This window comes from Onychostoma macrolepis, chromosome 22, assembly GCF_012432095.1.
Source record: "Onychostoma macrolepis isolate SWU-2019 chromosome 22, ASM1243209v1, whole genome shotgun sequence".
In the NCBI taxonomy this organism is placed as follows: domain Eukaryota; kingdom Metazoa; phylum Chordata; class Actinopteri; order Cypriniformes; family Cyprinidae; genus Onychostoma; species Onychostoma macrolepis.
This window is the reverse complement of record NC_081176.1, coordinates 6,832,202-6,855,953: the sequence shown is the minus strand read 5'-3', so window position 1 is coordinate 6,855,953 and position 23,752 is coordinate 6,832,202. Positions and strand designations below refer to the sequence as shown.

Below are 23,752 nucleotides of genomic sequence, written 5' to 3'. Positions count from 1 at the left end.
CATCCAACGTGCACACACACAGCAGTGAACACACACACACCGTGAACACACACCCGGAGCAGTGGGCAGCCATTTATGCTGCGGCGCCCGGGGAGCAGTTGGGGGTTCGGTGCCTTGCTCAAGGGCACCTCAGTCGTGGTATTGAGGGTGGAGAGAGCGCTGGACATTCACTCCCCCCACCTACAATTCCTGCCGGCCAGAGACTCGAACTCGCAACCTTTGGATTATGAGTCCGACTCTCTAACCATTAGGCTTCAACTTCCCCCAGTTGAGGACAAAAGTTTACATCCCCTTTCAGAATCTACAAAAGGTTAATTATTTTACCAAAATTAGAGGGATCGTACAAAATGCATGTTATTGTTTAGTTAGTAATGACCTGAATAAGATAAGATATTTCACATACAAGATGTTTACATATAGTCCACAAAAGAAATTCTAGTTGAATTTACAAAAATGACCCCGTTCAAAAGTTTACATCCACTTGATTCTTAATACGGTGTTGTTAATTGAATGATCCACAGCTGTTTTTTGTGAGTCCCTTGTTTGTCCTGAACAGTTAAACTGCCTGCTGTTCTTCATAAAAATCCTACAGGTCCCACAAATTCTTTGGTTTTCCAGCATTTTTGTGTATTTGAACCCTTTCCTACAATGACTGTATGAGATGATTTTGAGATCCGTCTTTTCACACTGAGGACAACTGAGGGGACTCATATGCAACCATTACAGGAGGTTCAAATGCTCAGTGATGCTCCAGAAGGAAAAACCATGCATTAAGAGCATTAAGTGTGAAAAATAATTCCAGGATGGTGATGACAATGATGACCATACTTTATCACAATCATCATCAACCAGTTGCCACTCAGACTCTTCCGTGTGGTCTAGCTCGTCCAATGCAACGGTAACACACGGCCCCAGTTCTGACCGTGAAGGAAGTTGCAATACAGACTCAGGCAGATGAACACAACTTACACATGGTCTTCTAGTAGGTTAACATTATCTGATACTTCAGGCCAGCCAGACTCTATTTTTTTGGGATGTACCTCAGGGTTATAGTTTAGGACCATTTTGTTCTTGTTCTGAGAGAATTGTATTTGGGTGAACCTCAAAAAACCTGTCAAGAACATGTGTAGATCATATTTCTAACTCCATTTCTCTGGGGCGTCCCTCAGGGTTATTGTTTAGGTTTAGGTCTTTCGTACTTGTTCTGCGAAACATGTATTTGGGACAAGAACACATCCAAATCATATTTCATATTAAAATCAAAATCTTTATTTGTATTTTGACACTACTTTCATGACATTTAAGCACATTTTGCTCCAAACTCCCATTACTGTAATGCAAAAAACCTGGAAAGACCTGGACATGTTTTTGTGAGATCCACCCATTTATGTTGTTTCATGCATGGATGCCGTTGGTCCATCACTGGGCATGACGTTATGTGGACCTACACACTTTACATCTGAATAACCCTGAACCTAGAAAAAATGAATAAGTGGTTATTATAAAGAATCAGAACATTTCAGTCACTGAGGAAATCCTTTTCTTACGAGTTGAACCAGCTCATCTTCCATGTTAACAGGTTTGACAGTGTAAAGTCCTGCTGTTTCAGTGTTCGAGTCACTGGGACCTGCTGATTACAAATACACCACACTAGAGGATACTAAAGAGGTAAGAATTTGATGAGGAATGAAAATGAGGATTTTTTTCCATTTTTCAGTATCTGTTCATCGTGCTTTACTTCAATCATTCATGCATAAATAAAATGTTTACATAAACACTGTGGCCTTTTTAAAACATCTTTATTTTGCTTGTACAGTCTCTCAGATTAATCAATCAAAGGAAACACTTGTGATGACACTGACACCTCTGTGAGTTACAATATGATGCTTGAATCCATTTTACTACAAAAATAAACCCAGGGATAACAGGTCCAAACAAATGTGAAAAACAGCATTATGACATCTACAGTAAAAATGCAGACCACGTGTGATGGGTGATCACTCTGTGCTGGAAGGATCCTGTGGGTCTCTGCTTACTGAGGACGAAAAAGATAAAAACAGCACATTCATACTTTGTCAATTAATACTGGGTTTAATAATGAATAAACCCCTAACCCTAAGTATTAGCATCAATATTAGTGATGATTGTCTTGCCAAACAGGCGCCTGCTAACATTAAGGTCTCTGTTTTACACACACAAACACCTTTTTCTCATCCAGTGGGACTCCCACTCCTTTCTCCCACTCCACTCCTTTGATGGGGTCTTGAATGCCCTGTTCTTTAGCACCAAGACCTCCTGATCCGCTCCAGCCTGCAGGATAAACAGGAAGAGAATTATTGCTGGATCAACGGAGAGATCGGTTCATGTGGTCTTCGTCAAACATGTTCCTGATTACATACCCATCTTCATGAGCATCTGATGGCCCTTGTTTTCTTCGCCCAGCCTGAGTTCGGCTGGTAATGCAGCAGGGCCTGAACCCAAACCAGATGTGGAGCTGCAGAGAGGACATATTTCATGTCAACGTCATGCAAAAATCGCAATTTGGATTGGATTTACTTACATTTATTTGGTGAAATGATCATTATCAGGCAAAATCTGCATTCGTTTTTATGCTTTTTTTTTTCATTTAAATAAATATTTAAATAAATATTATTTTTTGTCAGATATGACTGCAATAATTAAACAACTAATCAATTTTTTTTTTAAATTCAATCCTGCAGCACAACAACAAATTTAGCTTTAGTCACAAAATTTGACTTATGAAGGTCAAAGCAAATGTGGAGAAAAAAAACTGACCAAAATAATAATAATAATAATAATAATAATAATAATAATAAATACAATCATAAACATTGCAATCTGGATAGGACACATTTTTTACCATTCTTTTCTAATTTTGTTTTAGATACAAAATATAAAAGGTCAAATAAATGTGGAGAATATTTGTGACCAAAAATACAATAATAGACTTTGTAATGTGATTTCGTAGGATGGGGTTAGATTTAAATTTAGGAGCCCCTAATGAGTGAGAAAAAAAAATAATAATAAATAATAATAATAATTTGCTCCATAATTTTTACTGATATTTTATTTCAATATTTTTATTTGAAATTTCATCAAATAAAAATGTTGCAATATCACATTTTGTGTTAATATTGTTTTTCATTATTCATTTGACAAATAATTAAACAATGAGAAATATAGGTAAATAATTCAATAAATGGATTTATTTAAATTTTTTTTTTTTAAATTAAGCATAAATATAACAATTACGTAAAATTACATGCATAAAAGGATAAAAATAAATGAAATCCTGATAGTAATAACTACACCAAATAAACCCTTGTGAAAATGCAGATACAGACTACAAAGCAAAAATCTGCTTTTCAAATGCAAACTGAATGTGTGTAACAGAAACCGATAGACTTACGGTGGCGTTGGACTGCGTGATTTTGCAGCGTGACGACGCTTGTCTGGAGATTGTGATCTGGAGCGAGATCTGGAGCGGGAGTGACTTCGGGACCTGGGTCTGGAGTGACTCCTGTTCCTATGGGGAAAAAGTCAAAAATGTGTTCAACAACTTCCAAAGGCTGGGGGGAAAAAATGGTTTAATGTCAGGGCTTTCTAGTAGCTCAAATAGTAAAGCATGGCGCTAGCAACGCCAAGATCATGGGTTCGATTCCCAGGGAAAGCAAGAGCTGATAAAATGTAAAATCTGTAACTTGAATGCAATGTAAGTCGCTTTGGATAAAAGCGTCTGCTAAATGCGTAAATGTAAATGTAAATGTCAAAGCAGGATACCTGGAGCGAGATCTGGAATAGGAGCGAGAACGAGAGCGGGATCTGGATCTGGAGTGAGAGGATTTGGAAGACCTGGAGCTGGAGAATGACTGGGATCGTCCTCTGCTGTGCGACGGACTGCGCGAGGGACTCCCTCGGGTGCTGGCAAAAAAAACCTTACATGAAATATTACCAACGAGGAAACAATGGGAATCACTTTTGTTTAGTCGCACCTAATTCTAGTGTTATTTTAGTATTAGTAGTACTGTACACACACACACACACACGTGCGCGCATATATACACACATATACATATATATCCAGCTTTCATTTTAATTTTTCTAAATTTTGTTGTGTTTTGAGGTTATAATTTATATTTAGCATATTTTTATTTCAGTTTTAGTTCTAATAATTTTAGTTTACTATTATTTATTAATGAATCGGGTGTTATTTTCTGCGTTCATTTTCACAAAATTTGTCTTTTTTATTGTTTTATGTAGGTTTTATATTTTATTTTATTATTTTTTATTTATTTGATTTCAGTTTAAGTCATTTTTGTATACTATTAAAGTATTAATATTATTTATCTTTCATTTTAGTTCTTGTTTTTATTAGTTTTTTTATATTTAGCTTTTATATCAGTTTTAGTCTTAGTAATTTTAGCACTTATTTCAGTGAATTACTAAGACGACATTTGTAATTATGCTTAGTTTTAGCTTTTTTGTCTATTATTTAGATTTTATTTCAGTTTTATTTCAACTAATGAAAATGCATTAAAACAGTTCATTTCTTCCCCACCTGTTTCGTTTGTCCTGTTTCCTTTTCCGCCTCGCTCTCATTTTGGCCTGGAAGAACTCATACAGACCATTCTGTTCCCAACCCTCACTGGAAAAACCATCATTTTTAGTCATTACAACTGAGCTATTAAATAAAAACAACCAACAAAACTACAAACCCAGAGCAGTCACATTGGTGTTCACCTGTTTCTGGGTCTGTCGTGGGACGGCGAGCTGTAAAACGTCTCCACCGCGGCCAGCAGATGGTCACTGGGAGGCTTTGGGGGCAGCAGACGGATTCTCATGGGGTCCAGACACTTATATTCACGATCTTCAAGCTGTCATCAAAGAGAAAGTATCACATTTAAAACAAGACTGACAAAAACAAACATCTACTTTCCCAGATTACGTCAAACGTGAAATCACCTTCACAAGCGGCGCCATGAGTCCGGCAGGAAGGTCGAAGTAGGGCACGTTGGGCACCAGGCTGGAGTCGTCCTGACTGACGTGAGACGGGGTCTGCTCTCGTATTTGTGGCGCCTGACCGTTAAAGTCGTGAGGAGGCGGGCTGAAATCCGGATGCTGGTTCCCGTCCGACGGAGGAGGAACAGACACCCCAGGAGGAGAAATCCTCTGGTTTGGGTGGTGATGAGGAGGCGGACCGATCTCTGGTGAGAAGAACAATATATTATTCATGACATAAAGCATGGAGTAAACTGGGAATTTAAGTCCTACTTATGCCAAGTCTAAAATTTCAGCATGCTACTCAAAACTGTTCAATATAAACTCCACTAAATATCTGAAATAAATGTTTCATTTTTTATTTACCGTTACATTCTATTTTAAAATTTTTTCAAAGTTTCAAAACTGTCTTAAAGCTGCAGTCCGTAATTTCTTTGGGTTAAAAATTATCCGAAATCAATATTTGAGCAAGTACATAACCAGCCAGTGTTCAAAACTATCACCTTACTTTAGCCGATTCACAACGGTTAGCATGCTGCTGCGTCATTACGTCACGTCTGTAAACAAAGAAGTTGTCCTGTCTACTTGGCTATTAAATGTGTTTAGGTTTTAAACCTTATGTAAGGTTTGTGCCACTGCTGCTCTAAACTAACAGTATTGGTGATTACCAAAATCATTTTTCAACTTTCTGTATTAGTTAGTCCTCCAATATGCGTAAGCTCTTTAGTAACAGTAGCTGGCTATTTCTAGTGCTATAATATAATTATTACTGTTATCTATGAAAAAAAGGCAGAAAAAAAAAAAATAGTCAAGCACTTTATAGTGGTTTTATTTTTTTCAGATAACCAATTGCAGTAAAAACTTACATAATTCCAGCGAGAATGCAAGCTGTTATGAAAGGCATAGGAGGACATTTTTGTTATTGTGAATAAATACTAGCCTACTTAGTTTGTTATTTACCCAATAAATGACAATAACATTTTTGGATTTGAATTTTATTTTTTTGACAGATTCCCAAAATATTTGTGTTTTCTCTTTATTATGACAGGTGGTCTAATAAATTGTTAAGCACTGTTTTCATTGCATTGAGTTGACACATTTGTTTGAAGGACATTGGGCAGAATGAAGAAGTGTTTTTTTGTCAATTAAAATATATATATTTTTTTATTAGATTAATCGATTAATTGGAAGAAAAATAATCGTCCAAATAATCAATTATCAAAATAATCGTTAGTTGCAGTCCTAGTCCAAACAATCTTAATTTCTTTCAAACATAAAACCTCGTATTTATGCAATTCAGCATGGAAAAATGAAAAATTTGTAGAAATACACAAAAAAGAAAAATATCAAACAAGTACTAGCTGTGTATATTTTTCATGAAATCAAAGTCATTTTTAACTCTAGTAGTTTTGCGAATAGAAAAGCCGAGGTCTCACCTCCAGGGAAGTCTCCCTGCGGGTAGTCGATTTGGTGCAGCGGATCCGCCGGCCGTTCGAAGTGATGCCGCGGAGGAAACTCGTCCTGCATGAAGCGCGGCGGGAAGCGTTCAATGTTGTGTGGCGGCGACTGGTTGAACGGCGGCGGCTGCTGATGAGGAGGGAAGGGCCCGCGGAAATGCGGCGGACTCTGCTTGTGGAAGGGAGGCTCCCTCTGGCCCCACGGCGGCGGCTGATCTGGCTGGCTGCTCCACGGCGGCTGGTCGAACTGACCGCTCCAGGACGGTGGCGGCTCATTCTGGCTGCTCCAGGGGCCTGTGGGGCCCCTGTCCCGAGGGCCGCTCCAGTTGGGGTCCCGCTGCTCCTTCCACATGCCCTCGTGGCTGTTCCAGGGCGGGCAGGGGGGCGGGGCTTGAGTCGGGTCGAAAGGCGGCTGGAGGCGGAAACATATTAGTATCAGTGCTCGACTGAATATTTAAATAAGTCAAATAAACATTTTTAAAATGGTCAGACAAATGTTTTATCTGAAAACAATACAAAAAAAAATTACACTACAATACGTTTCAATTTAATTTTTATTTGGAAAATAAATTGTAACCTGTTACTGATTTCAAATTACGTTACGAAAACTGTAATTAGTAACAATCTATTAAACTACTTTTGATTACTTTTACTTGACCTAATTCGTTTATCACATTAATTTGAATAGGATAATTTTGCTCTATATTGATATAAAAATACCAAGAGAAAGAAAATGCATTTATCATCAACAACATAAAGAGTATTAAACATTACAGCGGGTTTGTGAAAAAACTACAGAGGGTTTAAAAGCGGTTTAACTTAATTAAATTGTAAATATAACTATTTCTAATTAATACAAATATTTCTAAAACAAATAAAAGTGGACAATCTTTTAGAATGAAAAATTAAGAAAAATCGTAAAAAAAATTAGGGAAAAATAGATTACGAACTATTTACTGACATTACGCGAGTAAAATGTAAGCAATAACATAGTAACAGTAATCTGATTATAAGAACTTTAATACATAGTATATACTAATTACAAATACCTAATATTTGGAATCTGAGTATGTAATCCAGATTTCATGTCATCAGTTACTGAGTTAGTATTGATACACAGCTGCAAACAGTATAAGATCTGTAAGATATTCAAGTGTTTTTTGACTCACAGGTTGTTGCGAGTTCCACGACGGCATGTTGTGCTGCGGATCGAACCAGCCCTGTTTAGAGGAGGTCATGTCAGACGAAGCTGCCGGGTTCGAGTCTGATAGTCAGTTAAAATGTATATGTATAATATATAAAAAGACTGAAAAAAGCATTAAAATTCTGACCCCAAACATGTCAAATGTTTTTACCAGGCTGACCTAACACTTACTTCAGATAATTAAAAATGAAGAAAAAAATATTATATTAAAAAAAATTACATTATAATATTTTTAAAAATTGAATAAAAAATTGAATAGCTTATTAAAGCATAAGTCATTATTTAAAAAAATATATATTATATAATGTTTTTACCTGGATGAGAGGTCAAGGGCCAACCTTGACCGACGGCGGCCGTGGCTGCTGCTACCGCTGCTGTCTGCCGCTGCTTCAGATTGCTCACGAACTCCTCGTGCTGCGTCTTCAGCGCCTGGATCTGTTGCTGGAAGGCCATCTGGACCGGCTGCACCACTGGCGCGTACTCCATGATGAGCAACGCCTGAACCAGACACAACAGAGACGTGATGAGAAACACATGCTCCAGATTTAACCAGAAAACAAGCACTGAGAGCACGAGCTGCACCTGATACTGTCCGAGACCCAGAGCCGGACTCTGAAGCTGCTGAATCGTGACGTCGTCAAAGTAGCCGTTCTTCTCCCAGAGCAGCAGCAGCTGAAAACATGAAGAGCAACGGCTCATTCTTCTGCTACAAGTCAAATTGACACAAAGAAACTGCAAATGGGAAGAAATCAGAATGGATGATCTTACGCGGGTGATTTTCTGCTGCTTGTCTTCCTCTACAGCCAGGAAACTGGTGCAGTAAATGGGAACCACAACCTTCTGCAGAGCCGCCAAAAGATCCCTCTGATTTTCCCTCTGACTGTGGAGAAAAATCAAGGGTTTGATCAATAAAACACCATAAAACAAACTTGCAGTTGAAAAAAACAACTAAAATGGGCCATTCCACTTTCCCCATATGAGAAGTGATTATAGTAACTCTTTATTTCTAATAATTAGGTCTGTCCTTGACTAAGGATTTTTCTGGTCGACTAGTAGTTGTTCATTTTAAGCATTAGTCGACTAAAATCACACGTTTATTAATAAACCATTTAAATCATTACCATGAGTCTTTAATTGCCTGCATAGCCTAATAAGCGCTCAAGCACACGCATAAAGCTTGCCACAGCGCACCAGCAGAAATAATGATCATGAATGTGTCAGGGAAAAACAGTAAAGAGACTTCATTAACATTTTAATAATTTGATAAACTAGTGCTTTCTTCAGGTTTAAGAGATGAAGTCTGTGACACTGACTGTATGTAGGTTTCATACTGATTACATATTCTGAGAATATTTGTTTTCCATTTGAATTGATTCATCTGAAAGTAGACATTTAACTCTATAGAAATATTTTTAATGACCAAGGCAAAAATATACACTGAGTTTCGCGCTCGAGTTCACAGACCGAGACAGCAGAAAGCGCATCCTGTTTGCTTTCATTATTTTACAAAAGCGCAATTTGTTTTTATTGTGAGTGCACACAAATAAAGTCTTTACAGATTTTAAAGATGTATTAATCTTATCTGTATGACCAAAAATGACCAGTATTTTAAGAGCAAGTGAGCGCACTGGTGCCTCCATCTATCCTGCAGACAGATACTTGAACAGTGTGCACTTCTTTAGGTTAGCATTGGATTGAATTTTTTTTTGTTTGCGACCAAGCAACTAATAAAATTTTGGTTGACCAAGCCTCTTCTGGTCGACTAAAGGTTAATCGACTATTAAGGGGCAGCCCTACTAATAATCTTTTTAGTTTGGAGCTTAAAATTTAAATGAAAATTAATCCAATTTACAACCTGAATTCCAGAAATGTTGGGACATTTTTCAAATTTGAATAAAATGAAAACTAAAAGAATTTCAAATCACATGAGCCAATATTTTATTCACAATAGGACAAAGATAACATAACAAATGTTTAAACTGAGAAATTTTTCAAGTTCAAATTTGATGACTGCTACAGGTCTCAAAAAAGTTGGGACAGGGGCATGTTTACCGTGGTGTAGCATCTCCTCTTCTTTTCAAAACAGTTTAAAGACGTCTGGGCATCGAGGTTATGAGTTTCTGGAGTTTTGGTGTTGGAATTTTGTCCCATTCTGGCCTGATATAGGTTTCCAGCTGCTGAAGAGTTTGTGGTCATCTTTGACGTATTGCACCAAATGTTCTCTATAAGTGAAAGATCTGGACTGCAGGCAGGCCAATTCAGCAGCCGGACTCTTCTATTACGAAGCCATGCTGTTGTAATAGCTGCAGTATGTGGTTTTGCATTGTCCTGCTGAAATACACAAGGCCTTCCCTGAAATAGACGTCATCTAGAGGGGAGCATATGTTGCTCTAAAACCTTTATATACCTTTCAGCATTCATAGTGCCTTCCAAAACATGCAAGCTGCCCATACCATATGCACTTATGCACACCCATACCACCAGAGATGCTGGCTTTTGAACTGAACGCTGATGACACGCTGGAAGTTCTCCCACCTCTTTAGCCCGGAGGACACGGTGTCCGTGATTTCCAACAAAAATGTTAAATTTGGACTTGTCTGACCATAGAACACTTCTCCACTTCGAAACAGTCCATTTTAAATGAGTCTTGGCCCACAGGACACCACGGTGCTTCTGGACCATGTTCACATATGGCTTCCTTTTTGCATGATAGAGCTCATGTTGGCATCTGCAGATGGCACGACAAGATTGTGTTTACCGACAGTGGTTTCTGGAAGTATTCCTGGGCCCATTTAGTAATGTCAGTGACAGAATCCTGCCGATGAGTGATGCAGTGTCGTCTGAGGGCCCGAAGACCACAGGCATCCAACAAAGGAGCACTGGTGCTCCCAACGTCAAGAAGTTCGAAGCACAAACAAAAATTTAGGAGCACCTTCTGAATATTAAGGAGCATCACAACTGCCAATTGAGTGGAAGGTCTGGCAATATCCTGATGATTAAAAGCTTCAACAATTGAAACTGATCCTGAATTCTTTGTCACACACTTGGATCGGCATTTCTTGTTAGTGATGCATCGATCTTTCATGGCCAATTCCAATTACTGATGTTTTAAAGTAAGCTGATTCTGATAGCCAATTTTTAAAATATTTATTTTCTTTCTTTATTTTTTTGAGCTAGAGACAAGAAAGAAAAGGAAAATATAAGTACATGAACAAGATGTTTATTTGCTCAATTACAGGCTGTATCCCTATCTGTAGCCATTTAAAATGAGACAACTACAGCATTTTAATGATGATCCAAAAATGCTGCATACATGAGCAGTTTCAGATGTAAATTAGAATGTATTATTTCAAAATCTGATGCAAAAACAGAATGGTCTGACTTTAGCTTTGTGAATTTGTGTTACATAACATCTGAATGAAACAAAAACAACTGAGTGTAAATGCAACTCTCTGACAGCAGGTGGCATTTATGGAACATCATTATAGTGTTTCCTTGGTTACCACTGTTAACAAAGCAGCGCTGCACTCCTTGTTTTTTTATATGCAATATACAGATGCAAGAGGAGTAGAAAATTCCTTTCAAACCTCTCAAGGCAGTCAGCTTCCCTCAGAAATACATTCATATAAACCCCTACTCCCAATTCAAAATTTGGGACTTTCTATCTATATTTCGAGCATAGGGAACAGTGAGCTTGTTCTTGCCTATTTTCTTCTCTTGCGTCCGTCTTCAGCTTCTCTGGCTTCTGTTAACGGTCGTTTACAGATTTAGTAATATTTCCACACAAATAACATTTTGGAAAATGATTTCAATGCAGTTTGTGCAAGTCCGGAACAGACATTGGCTGAAATGAAATAAAAACCGGTCCGTTCCGAGTTAGCTCCCCGTCACGTGACAACAGAGTGCAGCGGAAGAGAATGACGGCTAATATGACCTAAAATAAGCATGAAAGTTAAGAACAATGCAAGGATGAAGCTTAAAGGGGTCATATGATGCGATTTCTTGTTTTCCTTTTCTGTGTTATGTAGCTGTTTGTGCATGTATAAGATCTGCAGAGTTACAAAGCTTAAAGTCTCCCACAAAAGAGGATTTATTCTATCTAAAAGAGAAGCCTGGTCCAGACTGGGCTAAAACACCTCATGACACCTCAACACGCCCCCACATGTCTACGTCACGATGTGGTAATATTTGCATAATGCCGCCCAAATGTTCATGCAAAGAAAGTAGTTGTGGCTTCAGTAACCGCAGTAGTGTTGATGCAGCCGTGTCAGGGAGACGCTTTGTGTTTCTGTGCGAATGTAAAAGCACTTTATTTGGCCTTCCGAAAGTAGATGCAGTTAGGAATCATGGTTAAGATTATTTACAAAAGAACAGCACAACACCTAATGTTCAAATTATGGACGACAGTTTTGTGAACCTAGGAAGGCTGGCTATGCACAAAAAAGGGTAAATTCTGACTTTGCTGTGACAATCTGGCGCTTCTGAATCTGTTTCTGGGTAGTCCGGACTGCTGAGCGAATCATTGGTACAACCCTCCCCACTCTCCAAGAACTGCACTCATCCAGAGTGAGCAAAAGGGCTAAGAAAATCACTCTGGACCCCTCACATCCAGCACACTCCCTCTTTGAACTGTTGCCATCTGGTCGACGCTACAGAGCTCTGAGCACCAGAACGACCAGCACAGGAACAGTTTCTTCCCTCAGGCAATCCATCTCATGAACACTTGACAATAAACGCGGAACACACAACACTATTATACATTATTTAACACACATACTTATTACATTTCAAATTTGCACATATCATAACTATACATACATAATTGTCTATATTATATATTGTTTTTTTTTTGCTATTTTGTACATTTGTATATTATTCTTTATTATCTGAGTCTTGTCTTGTCATTCTGTTGCACTGTGGAGCTTCTGTCACTAAAACAAATTCATTGTATGTGTGAAACATACCTAGCAATAAAGCTCATTCTGATTCTGAATCAGCGACTGCAAGTATTATTTAAGTATTTGCTATTGATTGTTCAAATGTAGAGTTTTGCGCAGTATAGAGTAATGCGTCGTTCTTACATTCACGTGTGCAGAGACGGATTTATGCTGACAAACATACTCTGTTCTCTGCTTATAACTGGCAGCGAGAAGATAAAAAACAGAGATGCACTATGTTCTGTTTCACACTGACTGATCGAGCAGAGCTGAAACAACACTGTCGTGTTTGTCATGTGCAACCGTTCAGGCCAGTTCAGTTATTATATCCTGAAAATTAGGGATGCATCGATCCGATACTCAGGATCGGTATCGGCTCCGATACTGGCATATTCTCTTAGCCGATTTTAAAACCATGGGAAACCACAGACATGAAGACAGTTCAACCGATTTTTAGCTTTATAATCCTCTGAACGCGCACACTAGATGATTAGACCAGACCATGAGACCGCACACTTGAAGATTGTAGGAACGATTTCACAGTGACACGAGATCTCACTGACACTCGCAAGATCAAACGTGACTAGAGAAGAAAAACAAAGAGAGGACAAATCAACGTTGTCAGCTGGCTCTCCTGGCGTGCGTTCTGTTTCACAGTGAAAAACAAAGTATACAAAAGAATATGGGTGATATTCTCAGCTTTCTTGGCATGTTTGTGGCTGCCAAGTTTCAGCCACTGATCTATATATAATCTCTATTATAGATCAGTGGTTTCAGCTATAGAAGCACGTAACATCCAGTGAGTGACGCTTGCTCACTCTCATAGGCTATCGCGGGTATCACGTCAGAGGCAGCACGATCAAGAGTTGTAAATATCAAACATGTTTGATATTTACGATCTGAGTTCGGCAATGCTCCGTCTCGATCGGGAGCAGATAAATAATTGTAATAACACCACACAATAGAGGATTTTTGGTCAAAAAAAAAAAAAAAAAAAAAAAATATATATATATATATATCACTTGCGACAAGCCAGGTAAGCAAATAAAATGTGTTAAAATAAAAACACAGAGCTTCAAATAAGACAATACCATGTAGATGCAATAGCGAGAGATGTAAATCTAATTCTTATTATCATAAAGCGATTTAAAACTGTAATATATGTTTTGGTCCACACAATGAAAGTTGAGTTTGGTGAAGACAAGTTTTAAGTGCTTTCTCAGCTAAACTTAGCTTAATATTCGTAGCTATAAACAGTTCTGCTTTTTATTTTTTTCGGAAAAAAAGAAAACACAGGTGAATATACCCAGTCAAGAGACTAAAACAACGAGTGCAGTTTTATGGAAAAAATAAGATATAAAACCAAAGATTATCATGCAATTAAAACTCAAGGAATAAATAATACATGAATCCCCAACAATCTGTTGTTCCTGTGTTTTCCTCCACCATGTAGGCACAACCATCCAAGTGCAACTAAAAAGTCCTACTTTCAATCACCCTCATTCACTCTTCCTCTTCCTCATGGGAGGGGCCTCTGAAGAATTGGCCACACCCCCCCATCAATCAGGGGTGCAAATCGACCTTAAAATCGGGCTTAAAATCCTCTAGTGTGCGGCCAGCCTGAGTGTGAGTGTGTGAGAGAGAGAAAGAGAGAAAGAGAGAGAGAGAGAGCGATGTGTACTGCAAATACGAGCATCATCCACTGTATCTGTCACAGCAGTATACTCTGTCTGTCACGTGACTCTGTTCCCCTTTCAAGCTTGAACTGATGGTAAACTAATGACATTATTAACTGTCTTCATATTTACTTTGAAAGCTTGTGGCTTGTGATGTTCGGCCAATCACAATGCACTGGGTCAGCTGGTCAATCAGAGCAGACTGCACTTGTCGGAAGGAGTGTCTTTGTACAAAACGACGCGTTTGAGAAAGGGGGGGAACAGAGGACCTACAATAATGTACAGTATTTGAAAAATAATGTGTTTTTTGAACATTAAAGCATGTCAACATATTCTGTTGCACAAATGCTCCCAAATACATTTTGGGGTTACACAGACTATATTTCAGGAGCATATGCAACCAAAATACTCGCAATTTCAAGCCCTGCTCTCTGAATCTTTTGATGATGTTATGCACTGTAGATGATGAGATTTGCGAAGCCTTTGCAATTTGACGTTGAGGAACATTGTTTTTAAAGTATTCCACAATCTTTTTACGCACTTTCACATATTGGAGAGCCTCTGCCCATCTTTACTTCTGAGAGACTCTGCCTCTCTAAGACATCCCTTTTATAGCTAATCATGTTACAGACCTGATGTCAATTAACTTAATTTGTTGCTAGATGTTCTCCCAGCTGAATCTTTTCAAAATGTCTTGCTTTTTCAGCCCTTTGTTGCCCCCGTGCCAACTTTTGTAGACCTGTAGCAGGCATCAAATTTGAAATGAGCTCATTTAGTAGATAAAAGAGTAAAATTTCTCAATTTAAACATTTGTTATGTTTTATTGTGAATAAAATATTGGCTCATGTGATTTGAAAGTTTTCCTTTTATTCAAATTTAAAAAAAAGTCCCAACAATTCCGGAATTAGGGTTGTAAATGTGACTCATATACAGTGCCCTCCAAAAGTATTGGAACAGTGAAGACAAAATTGTTCTGTTGGCTGTGGAGTCGAGACATTTACAAATATGATGAAAAGATGAATATGAGACAAAACTACAGAATGTCACATTTTATTATTAGCCGTTTCAACACATACATGTTTTACCAAATAAAAAGAACAGCACTTTTAGAGTTCATCCCACTCATTGATGTGAGCATAAGTATTGGGACAGTTGAACAAAAGGCAGATATAAAAGATTAAAAGCTATTATTTAGTTGCAGATCCCTTGCGCACTATCACAGCAGTGAGTCTGTGACCCATAGACATCACCAGACTCTTGCTCTCATCCTTTGAAATACTTTTCCCAGCCTTTAATGCAGCCAGTTCCAATTGTTGCTTGTTTTGGGGAGTTTCTGCCTTTACTCTCCTCTTCAGCTGGTGAAATTCATGTTCAATCGGATTTAAATCTGGAGATTGACTTGGGCAATCTAAGACTTTCCATTTCTTTGCCCATATACATTCCTTGACTGAACTGGCAGGGTGTTCTGGGTCATTGTCCTGATGCAATATGAAGCACTTCCCAATTAATCTGGTGGCATTTTCTTGAATATCGGTAGGCAAGATGGATTTGTACCCTTCCAAATTCATTCTGCTACTGTCTTCATACATTAAGTCATCAGTAAAGTTGAGAGGACTGTTCCAGAGGCAGCCATGCATGCCCATGCCATGACACCACCTCCACCATGCTTTTCAGATGAGGCTGTATGCTTGGGATCATTGCGGTTCCCTTTTTTCTCCACATTTTTGCTTTCCCATTACTTCTATAAAGGTTCATCTTTGTCTCATCGGTCCATAAACACAGTTCCAAAACTCTTCTGGCTCACCTTCGTGCTTTTTTGTAAACTCTAATCCTGCCTTGCTATTTTTGGTGCTGGTCAGAGGTTTGCATCTTGCTGTGTAGCATCTGTAATTCTGTGTCAAAGTCTCCTGAGGACAGTAGATTGTCAGAGCATCACCCCAGCTTTCTGGAAGTTGTTGGTGATTTTACAGACACGTCTTTTAGGATTCATTTTCACAGCTTTTATGATTTGTCTGTCATCAACTACTGTTGTTTTCTCAGCCGATCAGGTAGTTGTTGGTTGCTGGTGTTGCTGGTGGTTTCCAAACTCTTGATTTCTCCATGCCCTTTGTTTTTGCTAGAGCTATAATTGACTTCCTCTTTTCTTTTAGCATCCAAATTGCTTGCTTTTCTCTCAAAGTCAGCTCCCTCATCTTCATCTTGGTTTGTGTGCGTCATCATCAAATGCAAGATTCAGAATGCAGAAGTAATGGATATAACTGACACTACATATTCCCTGCTTTTAATATCTGAAGAATTAATGCAACAGGACACAGCTGATCACTTAGAAAGACCTGTGAGGCAACTTTTCCAATACTTATGCTCACATCAGAAAGAGGGATGAAACTCTAAAAGTGCTGAATTTCTTTGCTGGTAAAACATCTATGTGTTGAATCACCCAATAATAAAATGTGACATTCTGTAGTTTTGTCTCGTATTCATCTTTTAATCATATTTGTAAATGTCTTGACTCCAAAGCCAACAGAGCAATTCTGTCTTTACTGTTCCAATACTTTTGGAGGGCACTGTATAACATATAATACATGCATGCACAGTTTTAAGGCAGCTCTAATCGTCTTCATGACTTAACGGACCACGACACTGCATACACATCGTTTCTTACGCACTTTGATATGAAATGATAAAGGCTACAGCGCGCCGGCACCTTTGTGTGTGCAATTGAAGAGCGTGCGCTGAGTACAGTACCGTTTTCCGCGCTCGTTTGACTCGCGCCTGTCGCTGAGGTGAAGTGGAGTGCGCGTCTGAAACGTCTCCTGTTTGATGTGCTCGTAAAGACATTCTGTGACTAAATTAGCAAGAAAAAAAAAAAAGAGACAAGAGGGAGCAGTTGTCAGTGGAGTGGCCAACACTAGCCCCGCCCCTGCGTTAAGTATTAAATTGACTAAATTAATCGCCTGCGTTAACGCGCTAATTTTGACAGCGCTAATTCAAATGCATTATAATGTGACATAACAGTTCTGATGAAAGCTCTGCGTCTCACCAGTGATGCAGGATGTAATTGGTCAGATAGATAAGATGTAGGCGAAGCTCAAAATGCACCCCGTCTGCAGTAATGCGGTTCCTGAGATGCGACGCCATCAGCTTGCAGTGCCCCGGGGTCTTAGCGTTATTGAACATCCAGTTCTTTCCAACCTGAGAGCGAGAAATAACCAGAAAATTACTAATCTGAGACGAATCAGACGGAGCGGTTGTGAGCAAGGCACGTTTCCGGCTCGTACCGATATGGCGTCTTTGGTGCAGGTGTCTATTATGGGCTGCAGCATGTTGTCGAACTCGTTCATGTCCAGCTGCGTCTCCACCAGCAGCTTCTGCATCTGCTGCTCCATCGCCAGAGAGATGGCGGCCGTCACTTGCTCCTGAAATCCCAAAACACACATTTACTTAAAACATATCAATGCTCAAAATTATTGGATCAGTAGGACTATTTTTGGGTAAGAAATTAATACTTTTTCATTCACAAGGATTCATTAAATTGATCAAAAGTGACAGTAAAGACATTTACAATGATTTCTATTTTAAATAAATGCTGTTCAAAGAAACCTGAAAAACAAAATGTATCACAGTTTCCACAAAACTAATGAGCAGAACAACTGTTTTCAGCATTGGTTACAATCAGAAATGTTTCTTGAGCAGAAAATCAGCATATTAGAATGATTTCTGAAGGATCATGTGACACTGAAGACTGGAGTAATGATGCTGAAAATTCGGCTTTGTATCAAAGGAATAAATTGCATTATAAACTAGATGGATAAAGTTTGTAAGCAAATGTTGATGTGGGCTTGACAAAGCCTTGTCTGAAAGTTTGAAATGACTTTGAAAAGCTTGAAGTTTGAAGATTTTACTCAAAGTCAATAAAATTTTACTAATATGTTGTTGCACATTGCTCAAATGTGACCCTGGACCACAAAACCATTCATAAGTGTAAATTTTTTGAAATTCAGATTTCTACATCATCTGAATGCTGAATAAATAAGTTTTCCATTGATGTATAGTTTATTAGGATCTGACAATATTTGGCTGAGATACAACTATTTGAAAATCTGGAATCTGAGGGTGCAAAAAAAAAAAAAAATCAAAATACTGAGAAAATCACCTTTAAAGTTGTCTAAATGAAGTTCTTAGCTATGCATATTACTAATCAAAAATTAAGTTTTTATATATTTACGGTAGGAAATTCACTAAATATCTTCATGGAACATGACCTTTATTTAATATCCTAATGATTTTTGCCATAAAATAAAAATGGATAATTTTGACATATACAATGTATTTTTGGCTATTGCTACAAATATACCCCAGAGACTTAAGACTGGTTTTGTGGTCCAGGGTCACAAATGTTTAAGCAAGTTCCTAACATTTTAACACATTGTTAACATAAATTAACATGCTGCTACCTTGTTTTCCACACTTTCCTACCATGTTTTAACACATTGCTAGTATGTTTTAGTGTTGCTAGCATGTTGCTAATATGTTTTAACATGTTGCTAACATGAGTTTGCACATTGCTAACATGTTCCTAACACTAGTTAACACATTACTAGCATGTTGTAACATTGCTAACATGATTATAGCATGATTTAACAGTTAACACGTTTTAACATGTTGCTAGCATGCCCTAATATGAGTTAGCATGCTAAACACATTACTAACATGATTCTAACATGCTTTAACACATTGTTCATGTTTTAACACGCTGCTAGCATGCTTCACACATTGCTAACATGATTTAGCACATTCCTAATATGTTTTAATATCTTGCTAGCATGATTTAACACATTGCTAACATGTTTTAAAACGTTAATATGATTTAACACATTAGTAGTATGATCCTGGGACATGTTAGTATATTAAGCTTTGCTAGTGCATGTATTATTTATTGTACAAAAGTTTTGACCCCCTCAATGAAAGTCTATGTGACTTTGCATAGTTTTGATGGTCTGTTTAACGAAAACCATAAGTCCGATCAGTTAAAGATATAGCAACCCGAGTCAGAGCTGTCTGAAGGTCTGACTCGATTTTGGTGGTTTTAGCTCCCTACTAAATTTAGTCTCAGAAGATGAAGCAGCAGTTGAAATATCAGATCAGTATGTCGGCTTTGTCAAGCCAACACAATATATTTAAACAGAAAACAGATCTTTTGAGTTGAATTTCACAATATCACTGTATTTTTTGATCGACCCTGGTGCGCAGAACATAAACGGACCATCAAAACTACGCAAAGTCCCATAGACTTTTCATTGAGGGGGTCAAAACGTTTGTGAGCAGAAGATGTTAATGCACCTGTCTGAGGCTGAGCAGGTGCTGCTCCTGCTGCTGCAGGTTCCACTGGCTCTGCTGGATCAGCTCCTCCACAGACAGCGTGGTCGGCGGGAGCATCGTCATCGGCGCAGGAACATCAGCGACCTCTTTACCCGGAGAGAAACATGCAGGGAATCACTCATGCTGAACCCAAAGAAAAACTGCTTGCTTGTGGCTTCCTTAGGTTGAAAATGAAAGTTTGAATCAAGATTTATATAAAACATTTGCAAACAAAAGTAACCACAAACTTCAAATCAAGTTGCACAAGTTTAGATATCATGTACGCAGCAAAAAACAGTGCAGGGAAGTAACGTACGTAATTTTACCGGAATAATTCAACCAAAAATGAAAATGACTCTGCAGTGAATGGGTGCCGTCAGAATGAGAGTCAAAACAGCTGATAAAAACATCACAATAATCCACTAGTAATCAGTTAACATCTTGTGAAGAAAAAAGCTGCATGTTAGAAACAAACCTAGGCGTTTTAACTTTATACTGTTACTTCCGGCCAAAACATGAGTCCATACGAATCCATAATTCCTCTGCTGAAAAAGTCCATCTCCTGTTGTCCCTCACATCACAATTCACCCATGTATTTGTTTAGAGCTGTTTTGGACTGTTTTTGCTTGTAAATGTTGCTAGATCTGTGCAGATTTCTCTCCTGATTCAGACCAGACAAGACCACTTTTTCACTGGAGAAAACATCATGGATAGAAGACTCTCTATCAAAGTTAAAAATAAATTGATGATGGATTTGTTTCTTACAAACATGCAGCTTTTGGCATCACAAGATGTTAACTGATGGACTGGAGTGGTGTGGATCACTTGTGGATTACTGTGATGTTTTTATCAGCTGTTTGGACTCTTATTCTGACGGCACCCATTCACTGCAGAGGATCCACTGGTGAGAAAGTGATGTAATGCTACATTTCTCCAAATCCGATGAAGAAACAAACTCATCAACATCTAGGACAGTCTGAGGGTGAGGACATTTTCAGCTAATTATCATTTTTGGGTGAACTATTCTATTAATTCTTGGTTCAAATATAAATAATATTAAAATAAATTCACGTACGCTGCTGTTCGATGGCCAGTTTGTATTTGTTGTAGTTGAAATATTCCCCAAACTCGGGTCCACTTGGGTCGATAAACTGGGCCACTTTGTCAATAACATTACGCAGCTCTTGATCTGATGGAAAAATCAAAGAGAAAAACATTAAAATGTAATATATAAAAAAGTGAAAATATATAGCATATTTTTAAATATAACATTTTAAATAGTACTGTTTATAACAAATTATTTTAATATGCTTTTAAATAGAGATGTAACGATATCAAAATATCACGATACGATATTTATTGCGATATTTAAATAGAAAAAAAAGTTTTGAACACTTTCAAGTTAAATTATACATGATGACGTTTGATTTCAAGTCATTGCGTTTGCATTGGCTCTCGATTTGAGCTATTTTGTCCACAACCATTGAAGTATTCGGGTTCTACAGTGACTCATATGGTGCATATCATTCTCTTTCTATGAAACCTGTAAACCACATTCACCGGTTCTAACTCTATAGCGACACCAACTCTATATCGGTTTGCCTGAGCATTGCAATTCTTTCGCTTTTACTAGAATGGCTTTCTTAACTCATTTTTACGTGGCAATATAGGAAGAATAGCTCTAATCTTCTCCACTTTTTCCACAAAAAATGTCCGAAACATTTCACATAATGCATTCCTGCCTCAAAGAACGAGTATAATTGCCACGGCTTTGAATTAAGCTTTGGTTTCTTGTATGGGGCAACTACATCCAAAATATCTGAACAAACATAATTAAACGGTATCAACAGCTCATCTGGGCCCACAGGAGAAGGAGACTCAATCACATTCACAAATGAAGAGGAGTTATGAGTTATATACCTCAGAAAATTCTAAAGCCGCAGATGACGTAATGAGACGAGAGCAAGTATCTATCTGAGGCAGAACTGGTTTGCAAGGCATAGAAAACAATAATAACATAATTTATTCAACAATTCTTATCCCTAAGTTACCTTCTGCCATTTTAGAGAGTATCCGATGAACGCAATATTGCCTAGCTTGTCAGTGAACTACGGCTCTGTGTATTAACTGCCGCTCCATCTGAAAGCAGGTGATGGCGATTTACTGCTAATCACCAAACCGGCTTTACTGACGAGATGCGCATGATAATCAAATACGATTAATTGCACAGCCCTAACATGCCCTCGCTACGTTTCTGGACCTGGGAACATTGCAGTTGCGTTGCTTTCTATGGAGGGTCAGAAAGCTCTTAGAATTCATTAGAAATATCTTAATTTGTGTTCCGAAGATGAACGAAGGTCCAGGTTTGGAATGACATAAGGGTGAGTAATTAATGACATAATTTAAATTTTTGGGTGAACTAACCCTTTAAACCAGGTTTCAGAAATAAACAGAAAATCCAAATCATGTTCTCTAAAAAAGTCATTTAAAACAAACGCCTTAATGCCCCTTTGTCAGCATTAGCCTTTCTGACACCCCAATCTCAGAAAAAGATGAGAAAAAAAAAAAAAAAAGGAATCTGGGTTAAGCAAACTCTGAGCGTTTGTCCAACAGTTAAAAAAAAAAAACAGAGGAGTGGCAACCTTATCAAGAACAGCTATGTCCATAGCAGATAACCCTGAGTTTCTACCCTCTAAGTGGGATGCTACTTCCAAAAGATGGTCTGACAAGGGTCTTATAATAATTGATCAGTTATTTAATGGAAGTACATTGCACTCATTCTCTGATCTTAAAGAAAAAATTATTTATCATCAAGTGATTACAAATCATTAAGGAAAGGGAAATACTTAAAGGTCCAACTATTGTGGAACAGTACTTCATTGATATTAAGAAACAACACTCATTACATAAAAGACATGTGTCGCACATATACAGCAGACTGATGCTTAATTCAACAGATAACACTTAAAGGCAAAGTGGGAATCTGAACTTATTGGAGGATGAGACTTGGGGAAACTATATGTACAGAATGTCACAAGGGCATCAATAGTCATAATTGGAAAGAGTTTGACTGGAAAACAAAAATTAGGTTTTTTACAACACCATTGGTGATATCAAAATGTGTTAACAGTCCAGAAACAGAGAACTGTGGGAAGGTAGGAGACATATTTGGTAATGTTCGAAAATATTTACATTTTGGCAAGGGGTAAAGGTTAAGATTATGAAAATTCTGCATATAGACTTGCCTTTTACTCCCCTGTTTTTCTTGCTTGAAGGGATACCCCAGGATTTATGTAGTAAAAACCAGAGATATATCTTACACATACTCTTATTAAGTGCAAGAAAACCATAATTAATTGGATGAAGCCACACCCTCCAACAATGGCCCAGTGGATAGAAAAACATGAATCCATTTATAAAATGGAATATGACTGCCCAACTCCAACTGGACATTTTTATACAAAGGTGGACACCTGTTACTATGTATACGGACGCATTGAAAATGAACTGATCAAGTAAGGAAGCTTGATTTATTCCCTGTTGTATTATCTGATAATGTTGTATTTCTATTCTTCTTACTTATTTGTATTATTATTTCTCTTTTTCTTGTACAAATACTGAATGTTTAGTTCAGTGTTTGTAATTTGCTTTAATGTATAAAAATAATGTTTAAAAACAAACGCCTTCTTTGAAAGTTATCTTGCATTAACCAATGCCATTTGTACTGTACCAGACTCCAACGGGAGCGATGAAGTCCCACTCGAGACCACAGCCGATTCGATATAACTCAGATTGCTACGATTTACTCCGAGCTTCGCAACCCTGCGTCGTTGAACTAACTGGTGTTTTTTAAGCACCGCCGCAGCTTTAGCTTTCACTGCGGTTCCTGCCCGGCTACCACGCTTTCGCCGGCGATTATTAGTCCGAGTTTCCACCCCATTTGGACATTTTCCACCCCGTGTGAGATCTGCCATCACTGCGCGAATGTCAAGCAAAGCTTTGCAGTCATAAGTCCAAAGAGAATAGTTCGGGCTAATAAAACATACAAATAAAAGCACAGATAACACAGAATGACGGCCAGCCAACACTATACACGGCGCC

General features: G+C 38.1%; 1 protein-coding gene across 7 annotated transcripts; it reads right to left on the bottom strand.

Annotated features, from left to right (window-relative positions):
* Positions 1 to 1,783: 1,783 nt before the first annotated feature.
* Positions 1,784 to 23,752, bottom strand: LOC131530551 (calcium homeostasis endoplasmic reticulum protein-like). 7 transcript variants are annotated; one of them, XR_009268420.1, is made up of 18 exons: positions 23,382 to 23,752; positions 20,727 to 20,840; positions 19,634 to 19,758; positions 17,572 to 17,709; positions 17,334 to 17,485; positions 8,449 to 8,560; positions 8,263 to 8,352; positions 7,995 to 8,178; positions 7,646 to 7,740; positions 6,456 to 6,888; positions 4,984 to 5,225; positions 4,762 to 4,895; positions 4,580 to 4,666; positions 3,802 to 3,956; positions 3,431 to 3,547; positions 2,400 to 2,494; positions 2,204 to 2,310; positions 1,784 to 2,035 (listed from the first exon to the last, which is right to left on the bottom strand). XR_009268420.1 is itself a non-coding variant. In XM_058760874.1 (18 exons), the coding sequence occupies exons 1-18, from the start codon at positions 23,623 to 23,625 to the stop codon at positions 2,033 to 2,035; spliced, it is 2,613 nt and encodes an 870-aa protein (XP_058616857.1). In that variant the 5' UTR covers positions 23,626 to 23,752; the 3' UTR covers positions 1,784 to 2,032. The 7 variants fall into 7 exon arrangements, 6 of the variants coding, with proteins under 6 accessions (XP_058616857.1, XP_058616859.1, XP_058616863.1 ...); XM_058760874.1 differs by having other exon boundaries at positions 3,802 to 3,942; XM_058760876.1 differs by having other exon boundaries at positions 3,802 to 3,942; positions 7,646 to 7,725.

What these genes read in the sequence shown, in the direction of transcription:
- LOC131530551 (XM_058760874.1), bottom strand. Translation starts at nt 23,625, where the DNA reads ATGGCAGATCTCACACGGGGTGGAAAATGTCCAAATGGGGTGGAAACT. An exon ending in AATTACATCCTGCATCACTG is followed by an intron (nt 8,561 to 17,333) that starts GTGAGACGCAGA and finishes TTTTCTCCACAG; the next exon opens with TCAGAGGGAAAATCAGAGGG. An exon ending in AAACAGGACAAACGAAACAG is followed by an intron (nt 3,943 to 4,579) that starts GTGGGGAAGAAA and finishes TTTTTTTGCCAG; the next exon opens with CACCCGAGGGAGTCCCTCGC.